The 23875-nt window shown below is 42.8% G+C and overlaps 1 protein-coding gene across 1 annotated transcript in view; it reads left to right on the forward strand.

The window, feature by feature from the left end:
- The window catches only part of CEP128 (centrosomal protein 128), a 184293-nt gene that overhangs the window by 58915 nt on the left and 101503 nt on the right, over window positions 1-23875 (forward strand). The window contains exons 8-10 of the mRNA XM_025196583.1: window positions 103-219; window positions 14771-14857; window positions 21416-21490. Of these exons, the coding sequence (XP_025052368.1) occupies window positions 103-219; window positions 14771-14857; window positions 21416-21490 (279 nt within the window). The remainder of the gene's footprint in view (window positions 1-102; window positions 220-14770; window positions 14858-21415; window positions 21491-23875) is intronic.

The raw sequence follows: 23875 nt of genomic DNA on the forward strand, positions 1-23875 counted from the left end.
TTACCATACTTCTCATATGTATGCTCTAAAAGATTCCCTATACGTTATTTTTGGTAAGTGGTCAAATATTCTAATGGTGGTCTTTTTTTTTTTTTTTTTAAGGTGTCAGAACGGGTAGAGAGAAGACTCCAGGAGATAGAACAAGAAATGCGCGCAGAAAGGCAGCTGGTGGAAAGCCGCCAAAACCAACTGGGACATATGTCTTTGCAGTTGCAAGAGGTATAATTGGAAACTTCCTATACACACGAACAATATAAGATCTTACTGTATGTGTGAGCCTGTTTCAGAGAAGGAAGTAAAGCAAATTCAGTTTTTGCATCTTCGTTTTATTGCATATAGTCTAACTCTGTTGGATATACCACTGGACAACTTAGACCCTGATGTTTTATTACCAGTGTTGATCAACACAACTTTCTTTAAAAAAAAAAAAAAAAAAAAAAAAGCTGGACCTTGGGCTTATGTTTATGCATAGCAGAACAAAAATTAGGCAGTATGGAGCTGTACACATATACACAGTCTCTTTGGCTAGATTGCTATAAATTGGCTTCAAAGGTATCCTCCCAGCCAAAAACTGATAAGGGATTGCTTCTTTGTTCCCTTTACCCCCACATGACTGTCATTGAGGTAGCCACCAGCATCAGCTGGAGGCAGCCTTTTTGACTGTTATCATGGGGGAAATATTTGATAGAGCTGTCTTTTTGTTGCAGGACCACTATTTTGTGTTGGATCTGTTATCTTTATAGTGCTACAGCTAGCCTGGATATATAAACATTTTTTCTTTTTGTTGCACTATAAAGGTACATATACTACCACAAAAGTAATGTGTCTTCAAGGCTTTAGGACCTGAGTTTGATCAATTTTTAATTAAAAAAAAAATTTACATCTAAAGTTTAAATTATTTGGAGTAAGTTTATTTTATAATTTTTTTTCCTGCTATTTGAAAGAGTTCAATATGTACTGGGTAGCTGGCTTACTTGTACTGTAAATTGCATCTGATAAGCTACAGATGCTACAGGGAGACAACCTAAATTGTTGGGAATGGAAACTAGCAAAATTGCCGTATACTTTTTCCTTTTGCATTTAAAGAATATATGCAAAACAAAAAAAGAGAGGTAGGGAGCTTGCTTTCACCTTGACACTGGAGAAACCTCAGGGACTAAACATTGGCAATATAATTTTTGATTTGACTAAAGAATTTAAGCTATGATTTGGAATGCTATGTCCAGCTGTACAATAGGAAATCAAAGCTGATAAATGGCTGTGTTCATGTGTGCATGTAGAAGGTAGCTATGAATCACATTTTGGATTACATTTCAATGGAAATGAAAGAAAATTAATGTAGTTTGACTCTTATAAAGTACTATGGACTCTCCTTAAAGGTCCTAGTTAAGATGATATCATTTTTAATATGGAAAACTGATGCTTATTTATGTATTTTTTTTTAGTACCTATGATAGTGTAACTAACAATTTTGTATCTTTTTCTGCAGCCCCTCTCACCTACCACTTGCTATCTCAAGTGCTTTACTAAGGTTTTCAGAAAAGGAAAATATTTCTTAAGAGTTTCTGAGAAAACAGTTCTTAAAATATTCATACAACAACTTTCTGCCTTGTCTCTTGCTTTCTATTTCATGGACACATGTTTAATGAACACTGATGTGTGGTTTGATCCTGTTACCTGCAGACATAAAATGTTTCCTTCAAAGAGTAATGACTTGCCTTAAGGACACTTTGACATTTGGGAACTAATTTTTAAATAGAGGGCTGATGCTTTGCTAACAATGAATATGCTATGTTTCTTCCCTAGCCATGGTGTAAGACTCTTTAAACTGAGATTCTTAGTAGCCTTGGAATTTTTTAGCAGCTTTGTTGTACTTTTAAGGTCTGATTATAATATTGTATACTATTACATTTTTTAGTGAGTCTGGACCATAAATATCTAAACACATTATACAGTAATTTGTGTAATGATTCCAAATCCCCTCTAGCATGATAGAAGGATCTGCCAAATGTTGACAGCACAGTTGTTTCCCTTCACACACTAAGGAACTTTTATAACAGTAATAAGGTAGTCACAAATAAGGTAGTGACACATGTAAGTCATGCTGGATGGCTCTTAGAGGTAGAGCAGGTATGTTCAGCCCCTGCCAGGGATATTCTTATTTTCTACAGGAAGGATATGGAGGCATCCCTACTAAGGATTCTTGATGTGGTATAATGCAAGGTCTTTCTCCTCCCCTCTTATAAAACAGCCATATCAACATTCCTAGCTATCTGGAACTCAATGGTAATGACCTACAGTATAGATTAGTTTAGTTAAAGCACCTCTGGATGGTGTTTCAGTTCACAGTCTCCCAGTGGCTGACTGGAATGTCTTTTCTCACCTAGTTGCCTGAGCATGGGCTTGATTAAATAGGACTAAACTAAAACTAAGCTGTTTTTCCCCGTGACTTGATCCAGGGGTACAGAGATCTCGGCTAAGAGACTGTCCTATTGGGTATTCCATTTAGTGGTCTCATAATAGAATTGTATCAAGCTGGGCAAAATGCAAAATGTCTCCAGATCTAGTATCTGCAGATTGGTTAACTGGAACTTGATATGTACTTTTACCAAGTACTGTGCCATTGCAAAAACCTGCTTGGCAGGTAATGCTTTCTGTCAGGTGATATCTAAGTCACTCTGGGCCTTATTACCAGGGATCCTGGTTTGCTCTGATGTAAAAAAAAATCCCCAATTTTCATCCACATTTTTCCATGATTAAAATAAAACACCACTATATACGTGTGTGTGTGTGTGTGTGTGTGTGTGTGTATAAAATATTCGTATATGTATATATATGGATGTATGTGTGGGTGTGCGTGCGTATGTATATGTATAGATGTTCAATGAGCTTTGGTTCAAGTGGCCCCATTGCCATTTGTAAGTGTAGGGATGCTGATATACGAGATGCAGGAGGCTGCTGGAGTGTGTTAATTACCATGCTCCAGCATACTCGATTAATCCTTTGCTGTAACTACAGTGTGTCGGAGCAGCCTCCCCGCTCATGTACAGGCACCTGTTGAGCTTTGCAGCTCTATTCTGAGAGCAGGTCTGCCAGGGCTTAAGCAGGAGCAGTGACCTGGTCCGAGAGGTACTGCAGCTGCTGGGCACTCTGGAGTTGTGGTGCCCAGCACCTGGAATTGCCTGATATCCCTTGGGGGCAAGGTTTCATAGTTTCATAGTAGCTAGGGTCAGGAGGGACCTGAACAGATCATCTAGCCTGACCCCCTGCCACAGGCAGGAATGAATGCTGGGTTCATAAGACCCCAGACAGGTGATCATCCAACCTCCTCTTCAATTTGCCCAAGGTAGGGGTGAGGACCACTTCCCTGGGAAGCTGGTTCCAGATTTTGGCCACCCTAACTGTAAAATATTGCCTTCTGATCTCTAACCTAAACCTATTCTCCATCAGCTTATGACCATTGTTCCTTGTCTCACCCCAGGTGGTGCTGGGGAGAAAGGGCTCTTCCTATTTGGTGTTGATCCCCCTTGATGAGCTTGTAGGCAGCCACCAGGTCCCCCCTCAGCCTCCTCTTGTTGAGGCTGAACAGGTTCAGGTCCTTCAGTCTTTCCTTGTAGGGCCTGTCCTGCTGCCCTCTCACCAAGTGGGTGGCCCTCCTCTGAACCCTTTCCAGGCTGGTCACATCCCTTTTGAAGAGTGGCACCCAGTACTGGATGCAGTACTCCAACTGCGGCCTGACCAAAGTCGCATAATGGGGGAGTATCACCTCTCTGGACCGGCTTGAGATGCACCTTTGGATGCATGGCAAGGTATGACTGGCCTTGCTGGCTGCGGCCTGGCATTAGCGGCTCATGTTCATCTTGGAGTCAATAATGACTCCAAGATCCCTTTCCACCTCTGTGCTTTCAAGAAGAGAACTCCCCAGCCTGTATGTATGCTGTGGATTCCTTCTCCTAAGGTGCAGCACCCTGCATTTGTCTACGTTGAACCCCATCCTATTCTCATCTTCCCACTTTTGTAGTCTGTCTAAACCTAGTTGCAGCCTCTCTCTCCCTTCAAGTGTGTCCACCTCGCTCCACATCTTAGTGTCATCAGCAAACTTGGACAGCGTGCTTTCCACCCCCTCGTCCAAGTCGCTGATGAAGATGTTAAACAGTGCAGGCCCAAGGACTGAGCCCTGGGGTACCCCACTATTCACATCTCGCCAGGTTGAGTACACCCCGTCCACCACTAGTCTCTGGGTGCGCCCCATCAGCCAATTTTTTACCTATCCAACTGTGCAGGCATCAGTGCTGCAGTTGCTTAATTTATTGATGAGGATGGGGTGAGAGACAGTGTCAAAGGCCTTCTTAAAGTCTAGAAAGACTGTCCACAGCGACACCATCATCCAAGGATTTAGTTAGTGCTGTGTCTGACCCTGTTGCTCCCCAGCCTTCCTTCTTGCCCTGACTCCAGAGGGACCACTGTATTATGGGATGCTGGAGGACCTGAGCTTGGGCAGAATAGCTGTTTGGAGTGGCCACACCTTAATGGGACAGGAGCAAAATTAGGTGGATAAGAGATAATTGCCCTGCAGTGGTGTAACTTCAAACTGAATAACGAGTGCTTTAAGCCTCTTAACTCCTCGATTAGCTGCACGTTAGCACCTTCTAAAAGCTCCAGAAACTGCCTAAAATTACCGTGTAACAAGACCTCCTTTGCCGGGGATTATTAGGCCTCCTCAGCCTTAGGTATGTGGGAGTATTTAGAGTTACACAGTTAGAATGTGCAAATGGTCAAGCACCTGAAGAAGACGGAGAAGTTACTAACCAATATCTTGATATATTCAATATGTATTCTCCATCTACACGTCCCAGTTTCTGATCCCTCATCCACCGAGTCCAACATTTCTTGGAACTCTGGGGTTGAGTGGAGACGTGGTCAGGGAGCATGCAATGCCTTTTTCCCCGTATTGCGGAGCATGGGCAGGTCTGTGCTAGGCCTTGTTGTACAGATATTGCTAACACAAAAAAGTCTATACATGTGAGCACCTGCAGTGCATACACACCCACAGCAAGAGTATGTATAAGGACAACATACCTCTAAGAAGTCGGCTTCTTGATAGATTACTTCTTTTTTAGACCTCAGAGCTGTATTGTACTTGTGCTACACCCTTAGTCTTTGTAGTCTTCAGGAGGACCAGAATTTTACATTTAATCTTTTGTCAAAGATTACATGATGACAAATAAGCTTTAAAAAAAATGGTTGTTTTTCAGAAGAATAAAATTAAATTGCTTTAATGTCCCCTCCCCTTTGCCATCCCCATCAAGTAATTTTTCAAAATTATTAATGAAAAATAGAAGAGCCCTGAAATAAAAAATAATATTGACTCAAAATGTTTGCCATATTGGGTCAGAATGACTTAATAAGGGGATGTTACTAAACCAATTGTGGCTATTTCATTAGAATAATAATACTTGCCTATAACATTCTTTAGATCAAGCATGTCATTCACATTTGATTGACAGCTTTTTAAATTTGGAAAATGTTTAAAGTTTAAATGTAGATAGTAAATTTTGAGGAAATTGTAATACAGGCAGTTGACCACTGCTTGTCAGTGTTTCACCATTCTAGCAAAGCCATCATGCTGAATTTAACAAATGCAATGGCATGCTTGCAGAGCCTAACAGAAAGTGATTAAATTCTTTTTTCAATTATTTGTGTACCATCATTGACCATATATGTTTATTTCTGTTCTACCATGTTGCTGTCTGCTAAATAAGTGATGTTTAAAAGACTGAGAAGACAGCATGTTATACAGTGTGAGTTAAGAGGATTTGTTCCGTCACATTTAACAGTGTGTTGTATTTGAGTTTGTAGTCTACTTCTTTATTTGGTGTGGCTGAACAGATTAAAATAATTTTTCTTGTGGTCTGTTTCCTTTTCTGAGTTGCAATGAATCCTTGGAGTGCTAAAATTGTGCTTATGAAGACAAATCTTAAATTAGTACATGACACAGCTTCACCGTCTTTCTTTCTAACGTCTAGTGAGTAATAGAGGCCCCCCACTTTATGCCCCCAACAGTTTTTAGTGCTACCAAGATTGTATATGCCAACCTTCTTTAAAGAAAATCACATGATTTTATTTGTTGACTGGGTTTGAAAGGCCTTCTACTCAACTCAAGAATATTTGTTTTCTTGTCAAAATGTTGAGGAACAAAGGCAGGAGTGGGAGGTGTATAGTTAATCTGTTGTGTGTGAGACTGGGGAGATGCAGAACCCCTAGCTGGGGTAGATTTAGTGATCATAGGAAGCAAACAAAGGTCTTTGTCAAGGGAGAAATGAAGGAAATAGCTCCTGGCATGGGGGTGGGGGAGGGTGGGAAGAGGCTGAGGGGTTATAGTGAATCTTTGAAATAGAAGGGAGTATAGAAGTGGCATGCAGGGAGATTGCTGGGGAGAAATTGCTAGGAAGCCCTGACATTTGAAATAAGCTCGGTCTGTAGAAATAAAACATGTGCATGCTCCTGGTAGTTTTCCTTCCTTCTCCCACACCACTGCCTGGACATGCTTACTGTGTTATGGAGAAATGCTATGTGTATCATGGCAATGTGTACATAAACATAGTTTCTACCTATTCTGGTCAAGTTAAGAACAGATGCATGCATAATTCTATAAACCCTGTAATGCAGCATTTTTTGTACAGTAAGCAGTCTATCTTAGTCCTCTGGTAAATGGTGGAATAGTAGCTGCAGTGGATACTTGCTTTGGTAGCACCTGACCTGGTTTCTTTAATCCTCTGTCAGTAATTTGAATGTTTTGGTTCTTCCCGACAGTTATAGTTTTCTATTTAGTAATAATAATACTTAAAATTTGGCCCCAATTTTAGCGGCTTATTGGCTAATTGTGATACCTAACTTTTTATGCTTGCAGTCCAGCAGATGATTTATAAGAACTTTTGTAAACTAATTTTATAAGTTAGTAGCATTAAAAAATAACAGAAAATTCTAATTATTTCCATAGCCTTTTTCTTAATCAGGTGAGCATATAAATTCTATTCTTCCTTCCCACACCCATTAGGACAGTGGATGGCAACCTATGGACTGCACATCAAATCCAGTTTATGGAGCCATTGTATCTGACCCATGAATGCGGGGTTCAACCAGGTTAGTGGTGGGAGGCTTCACCTGTGAGTACTCTCCCTGTGCTGCTTTGGGGCCGAGTGTTGTTGTTGGCTCCTGGCACCGATCCCTCCCTCACCCTTGGGTGGGTCATTCTGGCCTGCAGCTGGAAAAAAGTTGTCTACCTGTGCATTAAGAAATGGCTTTATCTTTCTCAAAAGTAAAAGATTGAGCAAAGTATATGTAGTATTGTTGTATAAAACGGCAACTGAATCCCCTGCAAGTTGCAGGTGTAGTCTATTATTTGAGTCTTTAAGGACAGATCTTAAACACTTTTGGTTCTGTGTGCTTTGCAGATTTTAATGCTCCTATAGTGGCGATCATACAGATCTAATTTTTAAAATACTAGATATCTTTGAAAAGGATATGTGTTAATCCAGCTTCTGGGAACAATTTTATGATCTGAGTATGCAAGGTTTAAACTGGATGACCAAAGCAGGGTGGTCCCAAGGGAGCTGGAGGTTTGCAACTAAGGCCTGGTTTTCATTCTTCATTGACCTTGGGGAGAACAGGATTGCTTGCCTGATAAGGAAGGAATCCCCTAGTGTCACCCCCCACTTGCCCACCGCCTATCTGTACACAGTTGGGCAAATACATTCTGGCTTTTCTTGTGTTGCCCTGAAACATCAGAAATAAGCCACAGTGGGTGACTGGACACTGTTTCTGGATGATGCGGAGGCACAGTGCTCTGAGACAGTACAAAAAGTCTCCTGAGATGTCTAGCATGTTTGCCTGGGAATATACTTGGGGCCATGATGATTGCCAGCTTTGGGGTAAGGAAGGAATTTCCATTCAGGCACAGGAGTGACATTTTGTATTTTGTTTTAGTGTTTTCATTTTTATCTTTCCTCTGCAGCATGGCTTGTCTGCTGTGATTATTTGGGCTTGCCTCATCTAATCACCAGGGGTCCTGGTTTTCTCTGATTAAAAAAAATAAAATAAAAAATCCCCAATTTTCAGTTTGAAAAAAAAAAAGAAGCACTTGTGGTGTTTTATTTTAATCATGAGAAAATGTGGAGTTGGGGTTACTTTTCTTTAACTGAAAATTAGTTTGTTTTTTTTTTTAAATCGGGGGGGGAACTAGGATCCTTGCTAATCAATTCTTTGACATTGCAGTGTCATTAAGGATTGGTGCCACTTTAGTCTCTCCTATTTTCTGCTTGATGAACACAGCAGTTTAGTTTTTTGAGAACAGAAATTCTTTAATTGAACTGAACTCTTTGCACCTGCTACTAGGTACCAGTACAGAAACTTAATGGCCTGGTTTATGCAGAAGCTCTTACTAATGTTTTGATGGTGCTTTCTGCTTGGAAAGTACTAGTGCAGGGGCAGGCAATTATTTCAGGCGGAGGGCCGCTTACTGAGTTTTGGCAAGCCATCGAGGGCCACATGACAGGCAGCCGGGGCAGATGAATATTAATTTTCTAAATTTTTTAGGGGCCCCGCAGGCCGGATAGAATGGTCTGGTGGGCCGCGTCTGGCCTATGGGCCATATTTTTCCTGCCCCTGTACTAGAGGTAGCTTCCCTGGTTGCCTTTGACCAAATGTTCTTTTTTTTCTCAATGGCTGTATGTTTTGAACTGGTTTCCTAGTTGATTCCACCAAAGAGTATCTGCCATTTGCACTTGAAGTGATGTATGTGTGTAAGAAAGCTTCTTTCATTTTTATTTTACTTTCAATTTCTTTCTTGTACACTTTTGGCTTTTTGATATATCTACTATTTTTCCTATTTCTTTTTACTGTATCTGGGAAATAAAATAGAAAGGTATATTTGTAATATCAGTGGTGTGAGAGATTGCTTTTTTTATTTGATGTTATTGCTGTTTAATGGCCTAAATATCATTCAGTACTCTTGATACGTTGAGATGGCATATTGATTTCTGTGGTTTCTTTTGTGGATTAAGATATATTACTGACTCAGAGGCAGGCTCTCTATCTGCCTGAGGGAAATCTTCAAAAAATTTCCTGCTTTTGTTAATCCGAACTCAGTTCCACTCTTGCTGGCAAAGTTGGGGGCCCTAGTGCAAGCTGCATGTGAGCAACTGCTGTGTTTTTGGCACCATATTGATAATTGATGTGATGGTGAAAACAAAATTGGCTGTATACACTGGAATTTCTCATGTTGCTGATACAGGTGAAGCTGAACTGTGGTTAGTGATGGGGGAAAATCTCTGCTAGATGGCTCTCAGCTAGCTCATGCAGTCTTCAAAAATTCCATTTGCAGTAACGGGCATAGTTAAAAGGCAGAATTTTCTTTTTTGCCTAAAATTATTTGTGAAATGATAAACCTTTAAAGATAACCTGTGAAGGGTTTCTAAAACTTTGAGCTTGCGTTCTTTGATGCATAATGTATTTTTGAATTTTTAAAAAATCTTTAAACCTTAAATATATGAAATGTATTGAATTTGGCCTTCCCTGGTTCAGCTAGAAAACCTTTTTGGAGGAAAGGAGGAACCAAGTAAGTGGTAGTGAAAGTGGGTAGGGAATTATTGCATTTCTAATCAGACTGGTAGGGATTCTGTTTGTAATGAAGATATTTATTCAGATATTTAGATAGGGAGTGGAAGAGATGTTAACAAAAACACTGTTTTACAGTATCTGTTTAAAGTTCACTTTCAGCCTGCTTGATTATATCATAGTTCCTTAAGTTATCCAGTACAAGTTCTTCCAAAATATGCCAAACTATTGTGGTAAACCTTGCCAGGCTTTGGTATATCACGGTTAGAGGAGGAGACACAAGTCTCTCTCTTTAAAAAAAACAAACAAAAACAACAAAACATTCTTCCAAGGTATTTTTCAGTTGAAAAATGTCATTCAAGCCAAGTGGAGTTTTGCTATAGATTCTGATAAGATGAAATCTTGTTCCCAGTGTGCAGTAGAGAAAACAATGTTCATGGATTGACTAAAATCGTATAATGGGAATAGGTAGGTTCTAAAACTGGGAAGCATTTATGCATAAAGAGAGTTAAGAAATAGTGCTGCAGCCCATGAAGAAGTAGAAAAAAACTGAGAACATGAAGTTTCCTCTTTGAAAGGCTAACTGTTACTAGAACGTTGTTGCGCGGAGAGCACAGATATATGAAATCTTTTTGAGCCCTGAATGGTGGAAGATTTTAATGGGATGTCATGCAGGTGTTCTAGTAAGCCAGCCTCCAGCTAGTTCAATAGCTGCTTGGCCTTGCTGTGTAGGAAGGAAATGAAGAAAGATTAAATGAATACTTTGGGTGTTTTTACATGTTTTCCAGTGGGGAAGAGGGAGTGCTTTAGAGTGGCTCCAAGAGCTGCTCTAATTAAAGCACCCGCAGTGTCTAGTGTATTAGCATCCCCGTGCTTCAGAATGGTGGTGGGGCTACTTTAAAGCTCATCGAACATTCATATTTGCACACAAGTTTTTCATATTATAATTGGTTTTGGACTGGACATATAGGTATTAAACTCAGTTCTCAGTCCAGTCTAAACCTCCCTATGTTGGCAGTCTTCTCTGTTCATTGGGAATCTTCCCTGTGTTGCAGTATGTAGAGCAGGCTTGAATACTGCTCAGGCTGTGCTCTTGTGATATTGATTCTGCCTCCTCCTAGTGCTCCACATAGGGAAAATAAACAGGGCACAAGAATCAATGAACCCTTTCTTAGAAAAAGGTGTGTGTACATGTATGCTTATAACTAATTCCTTTTATATAATGATATATTTATGTGGTAATAGGCAGTTAGGTACCAAAGTGCACAATATACACAACTCCGTCTTCTGTAGCTCTGCATCAGTTCTAAAACAACTGAGTTGTTTTTTTAACCACTATCATTGTGACAGAAATGTTTTCTTTTTTTCCTTAGCTTAGTTTTGTACTGATGACAAGTGTAATGTTAACCATCTTGTAATGCTGAAGGGCTAGTAATGGTAGCCTTATAAAGATTCCAAGTTTTTGCAAGATTTTTGGAATGAAAGGTGTAATATAAATATAGGGCCTAGACACATTTATTCCAGTACATCCTGCCATTACACTGCTATAAAAATGTGGCTGCAGAATGGATAGCCTTACACCAATGCAACTTATTAGAATCTGGCATAAAGTTGTTGTTGGAAAAAGCAGAAGTCAAAGGACACTGGGGAGGTGTTCAGTCTCAGGTAGCTGTTTGCTGAGTGCAAACCAGCTATTCCCAGCTCTTGGCCACCTAGTGCTCAGGCCTTATAATAGCACCTACTGTAACAAATACCCTGCCAACAGCCCTGGGAGACATTCCTCTGTTCCTGATAGCAGTGTAACTTTTTGATGTTAGTATGTCATGGATTAAGGCTCATAGATTGTTGACAGTAAACTATTTCTGCTCTCTGGCTATGGTTGTGACATTGAAGCTTTTTTTAAAGTGTAACAATAACTATTGAAAATAGTTTTTTTAGAAATTGCAAACTGTTTAATAGTGTAATATGGTGGTGCTCATCCTTTTGGTCCTGTGGACCAGATGTGTAGGGGTGTGTGTTGGGGGGGCAGGGGTAGTCTGTGGGATGGGTTTAACCCCATCCACTAGGATCAGATCCTGGCGGGCCTGTGCTACCTCCACCCACCAGGATTGGGCCTTGTGTTGTTCTGCGCGCCTGATCTAGCACACAAGCCCACAGTCCAATGGGACTCCTCATGGCTCTGGAGATTAGGCAGCACTGCTCTCTTACTGCCAAAATTCTGCATCCCTGGGGAGTTCTGTGGGTCAGATGATATGGGGCTAGAGGTTGAGCACTCCTTCTCTAAGCTATTCCTGTGATTCAATATGTTTTAAAGAAAATGGTCATAGCAAATCAGAAGCACTTTATATCTTAACCACTTGTAAGAGAAAACAAAATCTAATGGGCAGGAAATATATTATCTTTGTATTCTGCTTTTGCTTTGTTTTGTAATACAAATGTTTTTATTGGGCCATGGCAAATGTAGGAGTTGGTAGGATCAGTATGCAAATAAATAGCATTGTATAAATGAGTGTTATGCAAATAAGTTCCATTTTTATGAAATGCAGTGAATTGCACAATATAAAGAGCTTTACATAAACATAATTTTCACAATCCTAGCTGTCTTCTACAGCAGTCCATTATATTTTCTATCAGTTTTAGTATCTAGTGTCTTGTTTTATTTTAGGTAAAACAGGGAAGGGAAAAAAGTTTTGCATAAGCTTGTATAGCTTATTTAGATCCCTATGTGTTAAAAGTTTCTCATTTGCAGGGGTAAGTGTTTTCTCTTAAAACATGACAACATTTTTCACATGGACAGTTAAGGACCTGGTGATGGTGTTTAAATAGCTGTTAGGATCTGAGGAGGAATTGGCAAACCTTGGATATCTGGTTTTATTCTATTGCTTTAGTTTTTATCAGTTTTTTTTTATTTAAAAAAAAATATATATATATAAAATAAACATGTGGTTACATGATATCACATGGAAATGAACACACTGATTCAGGGTTCCGAATGTGCTTGAAAAAGGTAATTGGAAAAGAAATTTCACAAAAGTGCACAATGGAAAATAGTCTATTTCCTGCATCCTTTGGTATCAGTAGTCTGTACTTTTAGTCGAAGAAGGGTTTCTAGTACTTCTTCAGCACATTCTAAATCTTTCCTGTCTGTGTGAGGATTTTTAATACTGCAAGATTTTGCTCAACAAAAGTCCTAAATATAAAATTATACATTTTGAAGTAGCCATAATTGTGTCTTGTGTCTGTATGTGTGTACCTAAATGATTTGTAGCAGTGTGCTTGTGTACTTAAGTTTAGTAACTGCTGCTGTAGACACCTGAACTTTGGACACTGGTCTGTAGGTTTAAACTTTTAAGTATGGTTTCATGCATTTTTTCCTTTGATATTTTGTTATTGTTTTGCTGTGTTACTTATCAGTACTTATCATACTTATCAGTATGACCCCAATCACTATTTTCTGTGAAAAAACTCTTAAACATTTAACATATGGATAAAATAGTATCTTTATGGGTTTTTTTTCTCAGCCATTAAAATAAATAACATGATCATCTTATAGGTATGTATGTGCATGTGGTACAAGGCAGACAGACATAGATAATGAAGGAAAACTTAAGTGGAAGGATTATGTTCTGGTGATGTCTGTGATGATTGCCTTATCTGGGAGCATATTCCATAATCAAAGTCCAGGTCTTGTGAAAATGCTCTCCTCTCATTTTTTGACCTTTCACAGTTGGATAGTAGTCTCATTGCTTTACATGGCTCCTGTAGGAGTTGATGGCAGTGGTGCAAGGGCTTTCAACAAACCATGTTATTCAGTGAAAGAGCTATTGTAGGAGTAGGAGATTTTAGAGAGTGTAGCTTCATTCTTAGGTATGAGATGCTATTAACAGCATGAATTTTTGGATTGCCATGGCCAGAGGCACCCTTAAATACAGGATCAAATGCAATCATGCGGCTGGTTACAGATAGTAAAAGTGTGAACGCCAACCATGACAATTGTGTTAATATCTAGTAACTTTTCCAGTGGTACGTCTCATAATTAATAAAGACATTATAGTTTTAGTGCTACTGCATATTACAGATTGGGTAGTTTATTGCCTTTTCAAAAAATAGGATCTTGTGATGCCTTTGTTCTTTTTCCATCTAGGAAAGGTAGGGCCAGCCCTTGGCATTTGAGGGCCTATACATTAAAAGGTTGCCAAAGTTATTTTTGTCCCTAGATCCTTAAGTATTTGTTATAGCTGCAGGGGTGGATCTCTGGGGCTAGTGAAGTTGCTCCCCACCTCCCTTTTTGATTCCTGCTCCACCCAAACTGTAAAACCAACTGCCTGGGTGAGGCAGCAACATTTCTATCCAGACAGTGTTGAGAGAGTCAATTGACTTCATGGCTTATTATCTTCTCCTCGAGTCCAACTAATCTCTCTACTCCACAGGTGTTAACAACCGTTTTGATGCTCTTGATGTTCCACTCTTCAAGCTACCCTTTCTTCCACAATTTTGCTGCCTGTTACACATTCCTTGTAATGTTGCTCTTCTATTTCACAACCCTGCAGACTGTTTTTAGTTCTAATTTAAACACCTTAATTCAGGTGTGGAAATGACTGACAGTGAAGCATTGGTGGCACTGTCAAGACACTCAAGAAGACTATTTTGTTTTATGAATCTGAATAAGTAATATACATTTAACTATAAGAATACAGGACTAATGACAAGATATCTTTTGACAATTATGACTATTTTTTGCCAACTTTGTTACGTATTATTAGATATAATCTAGAAAATTGATGCACACTCCAATAGTTATTTGTTTTTGCTTTGCTCTTAAACTGAATAATATACTGTTAGCCCCCTAGCATATTGGTAAAGCTTCTAGTTTCTTTTTATCTGGAGAAAAATAGGTATTGTGTTATATGTGATGATGTGCCCAACATCTGCCCATGTACAGCTGTGTGTACATGTGACAGTAGATACTATCTGACCCAACAAAGGTACATTGATTGTCTTCAGAAATATCTAATAGAAACAGAGTCAGAAAGTGTGGTAATTGATGCATTTTTTCTAAAATGTACAACTGGTAATTTTCTTCATTTCAGCAGTTTTATATAAATGTGGTTTAAGTGACTCCCTAATAAAGCTCACACTATCTTTCCCTTTTAAGGCTTTAAGGAAACGAGATGACAAAACTGATGAAATGGAAGAACTTGTGAAAAGTAAACTTTTGAAATCTGAAAGTGAAAAGAATCAAGTAAGAATTTAATTTTCTTGTTTAAATCCATGTGCAATGTAGTCTCTGTTGCAGTTATTGTAATTGTTGTCAGTGACTTAATGACTTAAAAACTCCAGTCTCTCTTTGTGTGAAACTATTTCTTAATTTAAAGGTAACTAATATGCATCATGTTCTTATTCTCTGTGTTGGCCGCATTTAATCAACTTCATAGTTGGTTTCCATTACTGAGTGCGTGCTGCTTTGGCAGCAGTTGAATTATAGACTGTGTGTTAAATGAGGTTCCTTGTATGCAAATGTAAGATGAGGAGCTTGTGAAAAACCTCATCTTATATTTGAATAAATACGATACTTCTGGTAGGCCTATAAAATGCTAGATATTGCTTCCTTCATAATTAAGCTGGATATTTGAATTGCATAGAAACCTGAACATTTGAATTTTTCATTTTTTCTGGATTTCTGCAGTTGTTTTTTTTTCTTTTAGTATTTGAAATAATGAAATAACTTACACCATAGCAGGTGTAAGTTGTGGGTTTCCCACAAAGTATTGTCAGTAGGCCATTGGTACACAGTCTGATTTTTTTTTTTTTTTTTAAATGTATGTAATATGAAGTATTTAAATACAAAAGGTGGGGGAAGGGAAGGGAAGTGGGGCACAGTGGCGGTGCCTCACTACTGCTGCCATGCCACGCCCCACTCCCCTCTGTCCCCCAGGCTGCAGAGGCCCAATCGGGCAGCCCTCACAGAAGGGCGAGGGAGTGAGGGGAGGGGAGGGGAGAGTGGCTCTAACCTTCCTGCGGGCTCTGTCTGGGTGGAGGCCTCAAAGGAGCCCCGGGCATGCAGCATCACTGGGGCCGGATCCCTGGCAGCCCACTGTGTCCTTACCATTATTGTAGAGTGAAGTGTCTTCCTCTCTCCCCTGCCGAAGCCTCTGACCTGGCTCCTCCTGCTTGCCAGCCTTGCGTGAACGCTGGCGCAAACGCCGGCATGCCCTTACAGAGGGCGTGTACTCCTGCCCACAAACTGGCTTGCGAACTGCCTGGAAACTGCTTCTGTTGGCAGTCCCTGGTCACAGGCTTCCTGGTCACTTGGGGAGTCTCCTTGTATACCCTTCTGGGCCTAAACTGACTCAGGCCCAGGCAGCAATCCCACAGCAGTCAGCAATCAACACTCATTCCCAGCTTCTTAGACCACACACCCACCAAACAAACAAACAGTCAGCTAAACCAAGGCTACAGGCAGCTGGATCACTTACCTTTCCTGGGCAGGATCTAGTGTAGGGGTAGGCAATGTTTTTTGGCTGGAGTGCCAAAAACCCCACAGTGCCTACCTTGGAAGGTGCCAGAATGCCAGCATGCCAGAAAAACAAAATGAAGGCAGGGGGTACATGGCAGGATGCCTTGCTTGTGCCCCTTGTCCCCCACCCAAAGCCCCTGCCCCTCAGCTCTGCTCATACCCCTGCTGCCCCTTGCCCCCCAGCCCAGGCTCTGTGGCCATCAGCAGCTACCCAGAACCTGAACCAGCTGCAGCCAGGAGGCTGCAAACAGCTGCTGCCTCCCCACCCCAGCTGCGGCTCTAACTGCCTCCTAGACTTGGCCTCCAGGGAAGCAACAGATACTTCAGGCTCCAGGGAGGCAGCAGATACTGGTGATGCTCCATGCTGTGCTGCCCTCACACACGCTGCACTCCTGGCCCTGTTGCCCTCCCCCGGGCCCTCCTGAGCGCAGCATGTGCAACCCAGAGTGGCAGTGCACAGGTTGTGTGTGCAACCCAGAGTGACAGCCTGCTGCTGCAAGGTCCGCACTGCCTGGGTCACACTTTCCCTATGTGCATGGGAGCACCATGGGCAGTACACAGGGTTAAGCCCCTCGCTGCTGCCCCCACCTGTGGGGTAAGTATGGCCAGGGCAGCGGGAAGCTTGGAGTGACAGGCATCTTTCTGCACCCCCCGCTGTGCCCTGCCACACCAGGTTTCACACGTTGTTCTGCAGAAACGGTGGCAAGGGCAGCACGGTGGGGAGCATTGCTGGTATCTGCTGTCTCCCTGGAGCCCAGGGCTGGATCTGGAGCTGGGGCTGGGAGGCAGCAGCTGTTTGTAGCCTCCCGGCTGCAGCCGGCCCAGGTTCTGGGTATCTGCTGATAGCCACGGAGCCCAGGCTGCTTGCAGCAGGCCTTCGATCCTCCCAGCCAGCTGCTGGGAGCAGCCCAGGCTCCATGGCTATCAGCAGCTACTACAAACCTGGGCTGGCTGCAGCTGGGAGGCTGCAAACAACTGCTGCCTCCCCACCCTGGCCCTGGCTGTCTCCTGGCCCTGGGCTTCGGGAAGACAGCAGGTGCCAGCACTGTGCCTATTGGGACCGGGGCTGTGGGCAGCATGGGGCTGGGGACCACTTGCAGTGAGGGGCTGGGGCTTTGGGGCCGGGGCCACCCAGCAGCATGGGGCTGGAGCTGGGGCCCACGGGCAATGGGACATGGGCTGGAGCCTGGCCATGGGCAGCATGGGGCTGGGGCTGGGGCCAGGGTCTGCTGGCAGCACGGGGTTGGGGCTGCAGCCGGGCTGTCGCTAGCTCCGGGATGGGGCTGGCGGCAGCACCAGGCTGAGGCTGGGGCTGGGGCCGTGTAGGGCTGGGGCCTGTGGCAGTGACAGTGTCAGCAGGAGCTGGGCCCACTTGGGGCTGGGGCCCACTTGGGGCTGGGGCCCACTGGCAGTAGGTGGGTAGGGCCTTCAGCAGTGCTGGGATGGGGCTGGGTCTTGCGCAGGTCCATGGCCGCGGCCCCAGCCCGACGCTGCCAATGGCCCTGACCTGGCAGTTGCACTGTGCTGGGGCCTGTGGTGGTGGTGAGGACTGGGGCCAGGCCCTCTGGCAGCTGGCACCACCGCTGCAGCTGGGGCCTGGGCCCAGCAGGCCCCAGCAGCTGCCGGGCTCATCCTGGTGCTGCAGACAGCTGTGGCGCTGAGCTGGGGTGGGAATTGGAGGTGCCCGGCAGGGCCCGGCCCGGCAGCAGCAGCACGTGGCTGGAGCTGGGGCCTGCCAGCAGCACCGGGATGGGGCCCCAGCTCCATCCCGGTGGTGCTGATCGCCTCGGCCCAGCAGCGGCAGTGGAGGTGCTGGCTAGGGCCGGGCCCAATGGCAGCATGTGGCTGGGGCCGTCAGCAAAGCTGAGATGGGCCCAGGCCCCAACCTTATCCTGGCACTGCAGACGGCCCTGGCCCAGCAGCAGCGCTGGGCTGGGGCGGGTGGTAGAGGTGCTGGGCAGGGCCCGGCCTGGCGGCAGCAGCTTATGGCTGGGGCCGGGCCTGCTGGCAGCACCGGGATGGGGCTCAGGCCCTGGCCTCATCCTGGTGCTGCCGATCACCCTGGCCCAGCAGTGGCGGTGGTGGTTGTGGGTGGGGCCTGGTGGCAGCACCGGGATGGGGCCGGGCCCGGGCCAGAGCCTGGGTCCGCTAGCGGCATTACTGGGATGGGGCCGGGCCTGGGTCGGGTGGCGGTGGTAGAGGTGCTAGCCGGGGTGGGGCCCACCAGCAGCATGTGGACGAGCTTGTCGGCAGCACTGGGATGCGGCTGGGGCCTGTGCAGGTCCGGTGGTGGCAGGGGTGCCAGTCAGGTCCACCAGCAACACATGGCCGGGGCTGTCTGTAGTGCTGGGGTGGGTCCAGGGCCCATGCAGGTCCGCGGCCCTGGCCCTGGCCCCATCCCAATGCTGCTGATGGCCCCGGCCTGGTGCCGGCTCTGGGTCAGGGCCCTCAGTGGCAATGGTGCTGGCTGGGGCACGTGGCCGGGCCCGGGGCCTGCGGAGGCAGTGGTGCCACCTAGGGCCTGCCGGCAGCACGTGGCCAGCAGCGCGGGGTTGGGGCTGGGGCCATGGGAGGCAGGGGGCGGGGGTGTTTGGGGGCAGGGGCTCTTACCTGGCTGGGGTTGGTGGTGTTCCGGGGCTGGGGTCCAGTGGTGGCAGGGGTCAGCAGCAGCACAAAGCTGTTCCCAGGCAGGCATATGCTGCTCAATCTGGGCATGCCTCTTCCCACCCCTTGGGGTGGGAAGCATCCCGTGTGCCAATAAAAACCATGCCGTGTCCCACTGTGGGCATGCGTGCCATGGGTTGCCGACCCCTGATCTAGTGCCTGGCCTGGCTTCTTTCCTCCTTCCTCCCTCCTCTTGCCTCTAGCAGCTGCCTGGAAACTGTTCCTATTGGTAGTCCCTGTTTGCTGGCTTCCTGGTCACAGGCTCTTCCCTTCCCCCTTATCAGGGCCTGTCCCTGCTCCGGCTGGGAACAGAGGGGTAGGGCCAGCCCTACTGGGCTGGAGCACAGCACCCAGGCCAGAGAGCACGTCGGGATGCTGGGAGACTGGTTTAAGTTAAACCAGGATGGAGTCTGGGACAGACATTGGATAAAATGGTTTCAGCTCAATCAGTTAAGTCTGATACTACATTCAACCAGGTTTATCTCATGCTGGTTTTGGCCATTTTGAAACTAGTTTATGTACACTGAACGTATGTTCTGTTACAGATTTAAACCTATTTCTGATCACTTAAACTGGTTTATGTGTAACGTCCAGCCCTTGGCATACTGACCGTTACTGATCCAATATTTCACCCATATTTAACATAAGAAACAAACTTAAGCATGCAAACAGATACATAGGCAGTGAGATTCTCAATTTTCCCCTTTTTAAAAATTAATAAAGCACTTTTTTGGTCTACAAAACCACAAAAAAATGAAAGGCCATCACAAGACTGATTCACTTTAATGAGATCTGCAGTTATTCAAGGAGATAGTGTCAGACCCCATATTTGGACAGGATGTGTTTTTCAGGAAGAATGATATAGATGACCTAAATCATCATTTGTGGTCTTGTTCATACTTTGAAGAAATGAGGAAAATAGATCTAACCACTAATGGAAATTTTTAAGTACTAGGATAATGAAGGAAAAACAAATTTTGCCCCTCCCTAGCAACTTACCACTTGTCCTGTACTTTATAACTCTGTGTGTGCTACTTGGACAAAGAATATGGGGCAAAATCAAATAGAAATCCTCGATTTTATTCTACTATTTTAGATCCGTTCATTTTTATGTATCACCATATATTATGTTTGTTTTTACTTTTGTTTAAATTAGTAGATGGGTAATTATATTGTTTGCTTTTATAAAGAACCACAAATCATATAATTTTATTATTATATAATGTGTCATTTTATTGTTAATATTACTATATCATTTTAACAGCAGTGAAGGGAGAGCTCTAGGCAGACTCAGACCCGGGTCTGTTCTGGTGTGACAAGGAGTGGGAAATTAAACCTCCTCCCTGGCCAGTTCACTTTGAGTTACTGCCGGGGCTAGCTATGCCTCCCTTTAGCTGAGAGCTGATCTAGCGCCCCCTGGTGCCTGGCCTGAGTGGCTGCAGGCACGTGCTTGCACTTCCTCAGTCTGGGCGGAATGTCTGTACAGTTGCAAACTAATTCAATCTAGCTAGGTTAGACTAACCTGCAAAGATTGAATCAGTTCAGGCTGTGTTTTTTTGAAGGTCTGTCCCTAGCCTATATCTCCAAGTACATGTGTGTGGAGGGAGAGTATAAATGGTATTTAATCATACAAATAAGGGTTTATTTGGAAGAGAAGAGACTTCTAAAACACACTTCTAAGGGTATCTGACAGGTGTACAAGCTCTAACTTTTATCCAGTAATTATCCAGCAGAGCAACCAGACATCCCAAATAAGACAGGGATACAACAAGGAAGCTGCTGGAGAGGGCACTGTCAATCCCATAATGCACCCTAGATGCTGTATTTGAATAGTAAGCAATGAGTAAGAGATCTTTGTCAATTGATGTTACTGCCATTTTCTCCCTAATTTCCAAAAGATAAAAAAGATTAGATTAAATTACACAAAACTAATAGTTAGAAAGAAGAAACACTATCAAATGAGGCAGTGGGAAGAACTGGCAGCCACAGGGAAAAATAAAGACAATAGATGTTTTGAGCAGATTATAACCAAAGGGACAAATGTATAGCTTAATCCTCAATGCACAGGGAAACGTGTTTTGTTTTGTTTTTAAATATGTTTAATGATTTACTTGCAGCTGGTGAGGAAAGTGCTGACAGTTTGCGGAAGGAAATTTTATCTGTTAAATTGGAAGCAGATCACATAATATTACTAACAAACAAGTTAAGGCAGTTTGAATACCTTAATTCTGCATTTCAGTAGCTTAATATTTTTTTATTTCTTTTAAATTTCATTCTAGGATAGACCTTAAATTACTCCCATATATTTTCAAGCATTGCACCATTTTCATTTAATTTTGGTTTCATTTGGGATTTTTAATTTGTAGCCAGAAGTAGTACTGAGCATATGAAAGAAAAGGTTAAACGCTATAATGTACCTTTCATAAGATATCTGTGTTTTGTAGAAACAGGTTTCTAGCGCTTTAGGTTGCTTTAAAACGGAATTAAGGTGTTTCACTGAGATTAGTACAATTTTTTAAAATCTGTGTTTGATTATTAATTAGTATTAGATTTAAATAGCTATTTTATTTCTAGTAGTATAATGTAACTTTGGCTCTTCCTTCTTAATAAAAATGCAAGCTAAAGGAGGAGGTGATGCGGTTCCGGAGGAAGTTGGATCAATCAGAAGTTGGTCGAGAAGTTCTTTTACATCAGGTAACTTTTTCTCATGCTGTGTAAATCTTTTTCCTTTCACAATAAGCTAAAATCCAGCCTGTCTCTTTAATCTTACTATCTATTTTACTAACTGTGTTTTGTGAAGTAAGTAGTTTGACAAAGCAGTAACTACCAGTGTAAGCCACAAACTCAATTAAACAAATAATCTCTTTAACATAAAAAGGAAATATGTCATTGAAACCGTTGTCTCAATGGCACTGTGACATTGGTACTTACCAAAAACTACTTCAGTTTCTATTCTTTGTCAGTGTTTAAAAATGGCTTTGGTCAAGAAGACAAACTTCTCAGATTTTTTTAGTTGCGAATGGGTAGCAGGGGGCAAAGAATTTAAATAAGCAGTTGCATTTATGTGTGTGCCAAACATTTTTTGAAGATAAAATTTAATTTTAAAATGTAATGTTTCATAGACTATTAGCTTGTAATATGGACTGAGTACTTTGAACTGTTTACCCTCCATATTTTTAAATAGCTGAGTTGTTTATATTGGACAAACATATTAACTTTCTACGTTTTTTTCGTAGCATCTCTTAGCACAAATTTCTGTATTTTTAACTGTTCTTTGATGTTTAGTTTGTACAACTGTAAACAATAACTCCAGATATCCTATCAGTGTAGAAACACTTATTATGATGCACGTTACCATGTAAGTGTAGTATACAAAACTGTACACAGTGACTTAAACAAGTTCAGTGAGCCTGACACTTTAATATACCATATCTATTTTTCCTGACCCTTTTCCTCTCCTTTTTTTAGAACTGGAGGGAGGGGGCGGGGAAGATAAGGGGAACTGGTCTTTACTTTTGTTAGCAAAAATTGTTTGACTTCATGCTTATAGCACAGTTTTCAGTTGGATATGTTGCTGTGCTTTGAATGTTTTTCTGTTTACTAAGATATCTTGGAATGGGGTATAGAAATAATAGAAAATAGGTCTGAAAAGGACTTCAAGAAGTCATTTAGTCCAGCCATTTAGACTAACCCTATGTTCAAGGCAAGATGGTTCCCATCTCAACCAGGGGTGTTCAACCCCTGATCTGTGGGCCAGATCTGGTCCGTGGAGCTAGTTTATCTACCCTGCAACGCTCCCAGTGGGTCTGGAAATTTGGCAAGAGGGGAGCAGCGGCAATTAACACTGTCACAGCTCTTCCACCACCAGATTTCCATGCCCCACATGGCTGGTTTAGCCCTGGCCAGCTCAGTGCCATGTGCTGTGATTGGGCTTCTGGATCAGGCCCATGGACCAACTCACACTGCTTGTCCAGCTTCTGGGGCCAAAAGGTTGGGCATCAGCAGTCTAAACCAGTCCAGACAAGAGTTTGTGCAACTTGCTCTTTAAAGATTCCAAGGATGGAGATTCCATAACCTCCCTATGTAGTCTGTTCCAATGTTTAACATTCTCATAATTCGAAAGTTCTTCCTAATATCCAGTGTAAATTTCCTTTGTTGCAATTTGAGATAATTCCTCCTTGTGCTGTTGCCAGGAACCACTGGGAATAATTTATCACCATCCACTGTACAACTGCCCTTCTGGTATTTGAAGACTATTATCAAATTCCCTTCAGTCTTCTCTTTTCCAGGTAATCCCAGTTCTTTCAGTCCTTCCAGATAATCCCAGTTCTTTCAGTCTTTTTTCTCAAGTCATGGTTTCTAGACTTCTTAACAATTTGTTCCTTTTCACTGGACTCTTTCTAATCTGTCCACATCTTTCTTGAAGTACGGAGTCCAAAACTGGACACAGTATTTCAGGTAAGATCTCAGTGCTGAATACAGCAGAAGCATCACTATGACTAACAAGTACCACTCCTGTTAATACAGCCCTATATGATACTGGCTTTTTTTTTTGTGCAAGAACATGCTGTTGGTTTATATTCAATTTAGGGTACATTATAACCCTCACACCCTATTTTTTGCTGTGCAGCATGTCATTCCCCAGTTGCATTTCCCAGATACAATTGTTCTGGCCTAAGTGCAGTACTTTTCATCTATCCTTGCTGAATTTCATTTGATTAATTTTGGATCATTTCTCCAGTTTATCAAGGTCCTTCTGAATCCTACCTTTCAGAGTTTGTATAACTCAACCCAACTTGCTGTAATTTGCATATTTGTTCAGTGTGCACTCAGTTCTATATTCCATATTCCATAAACATTAAACTATACTGGACCCAGGATAGACCTCTGGGTACCCCACTTAAGTCCTCCTTCTAATTAGATAGCAAGCCATTGGTGATTGTTCTGAACATGGTGATCAAACCAGTTATGTACATGTCTTGCAGTACTTTCATCTTTATTTCCCTTCATAGATTTATAGATGTTAGGGTCAGAAGGGACGTCTGTAGGTCATCGAGTTTGACCCCCTGCCCTGGGCAG

Source organism: Alligator sinensis, unplaced genomic scaffold (genome assembly GCF_000455745.1).
Source record: "Alligator sinensis unplaced genomic scaffold, ASM45574v1 scaffold289_1, whole genome shotgun sequence".
In the NCBI taxonomy this organism is placed as follows: Eukaryota; Metazoa; Chordata; order Crocodylia; family Alligatoridae; genus Alligator; species Alligator sinensis.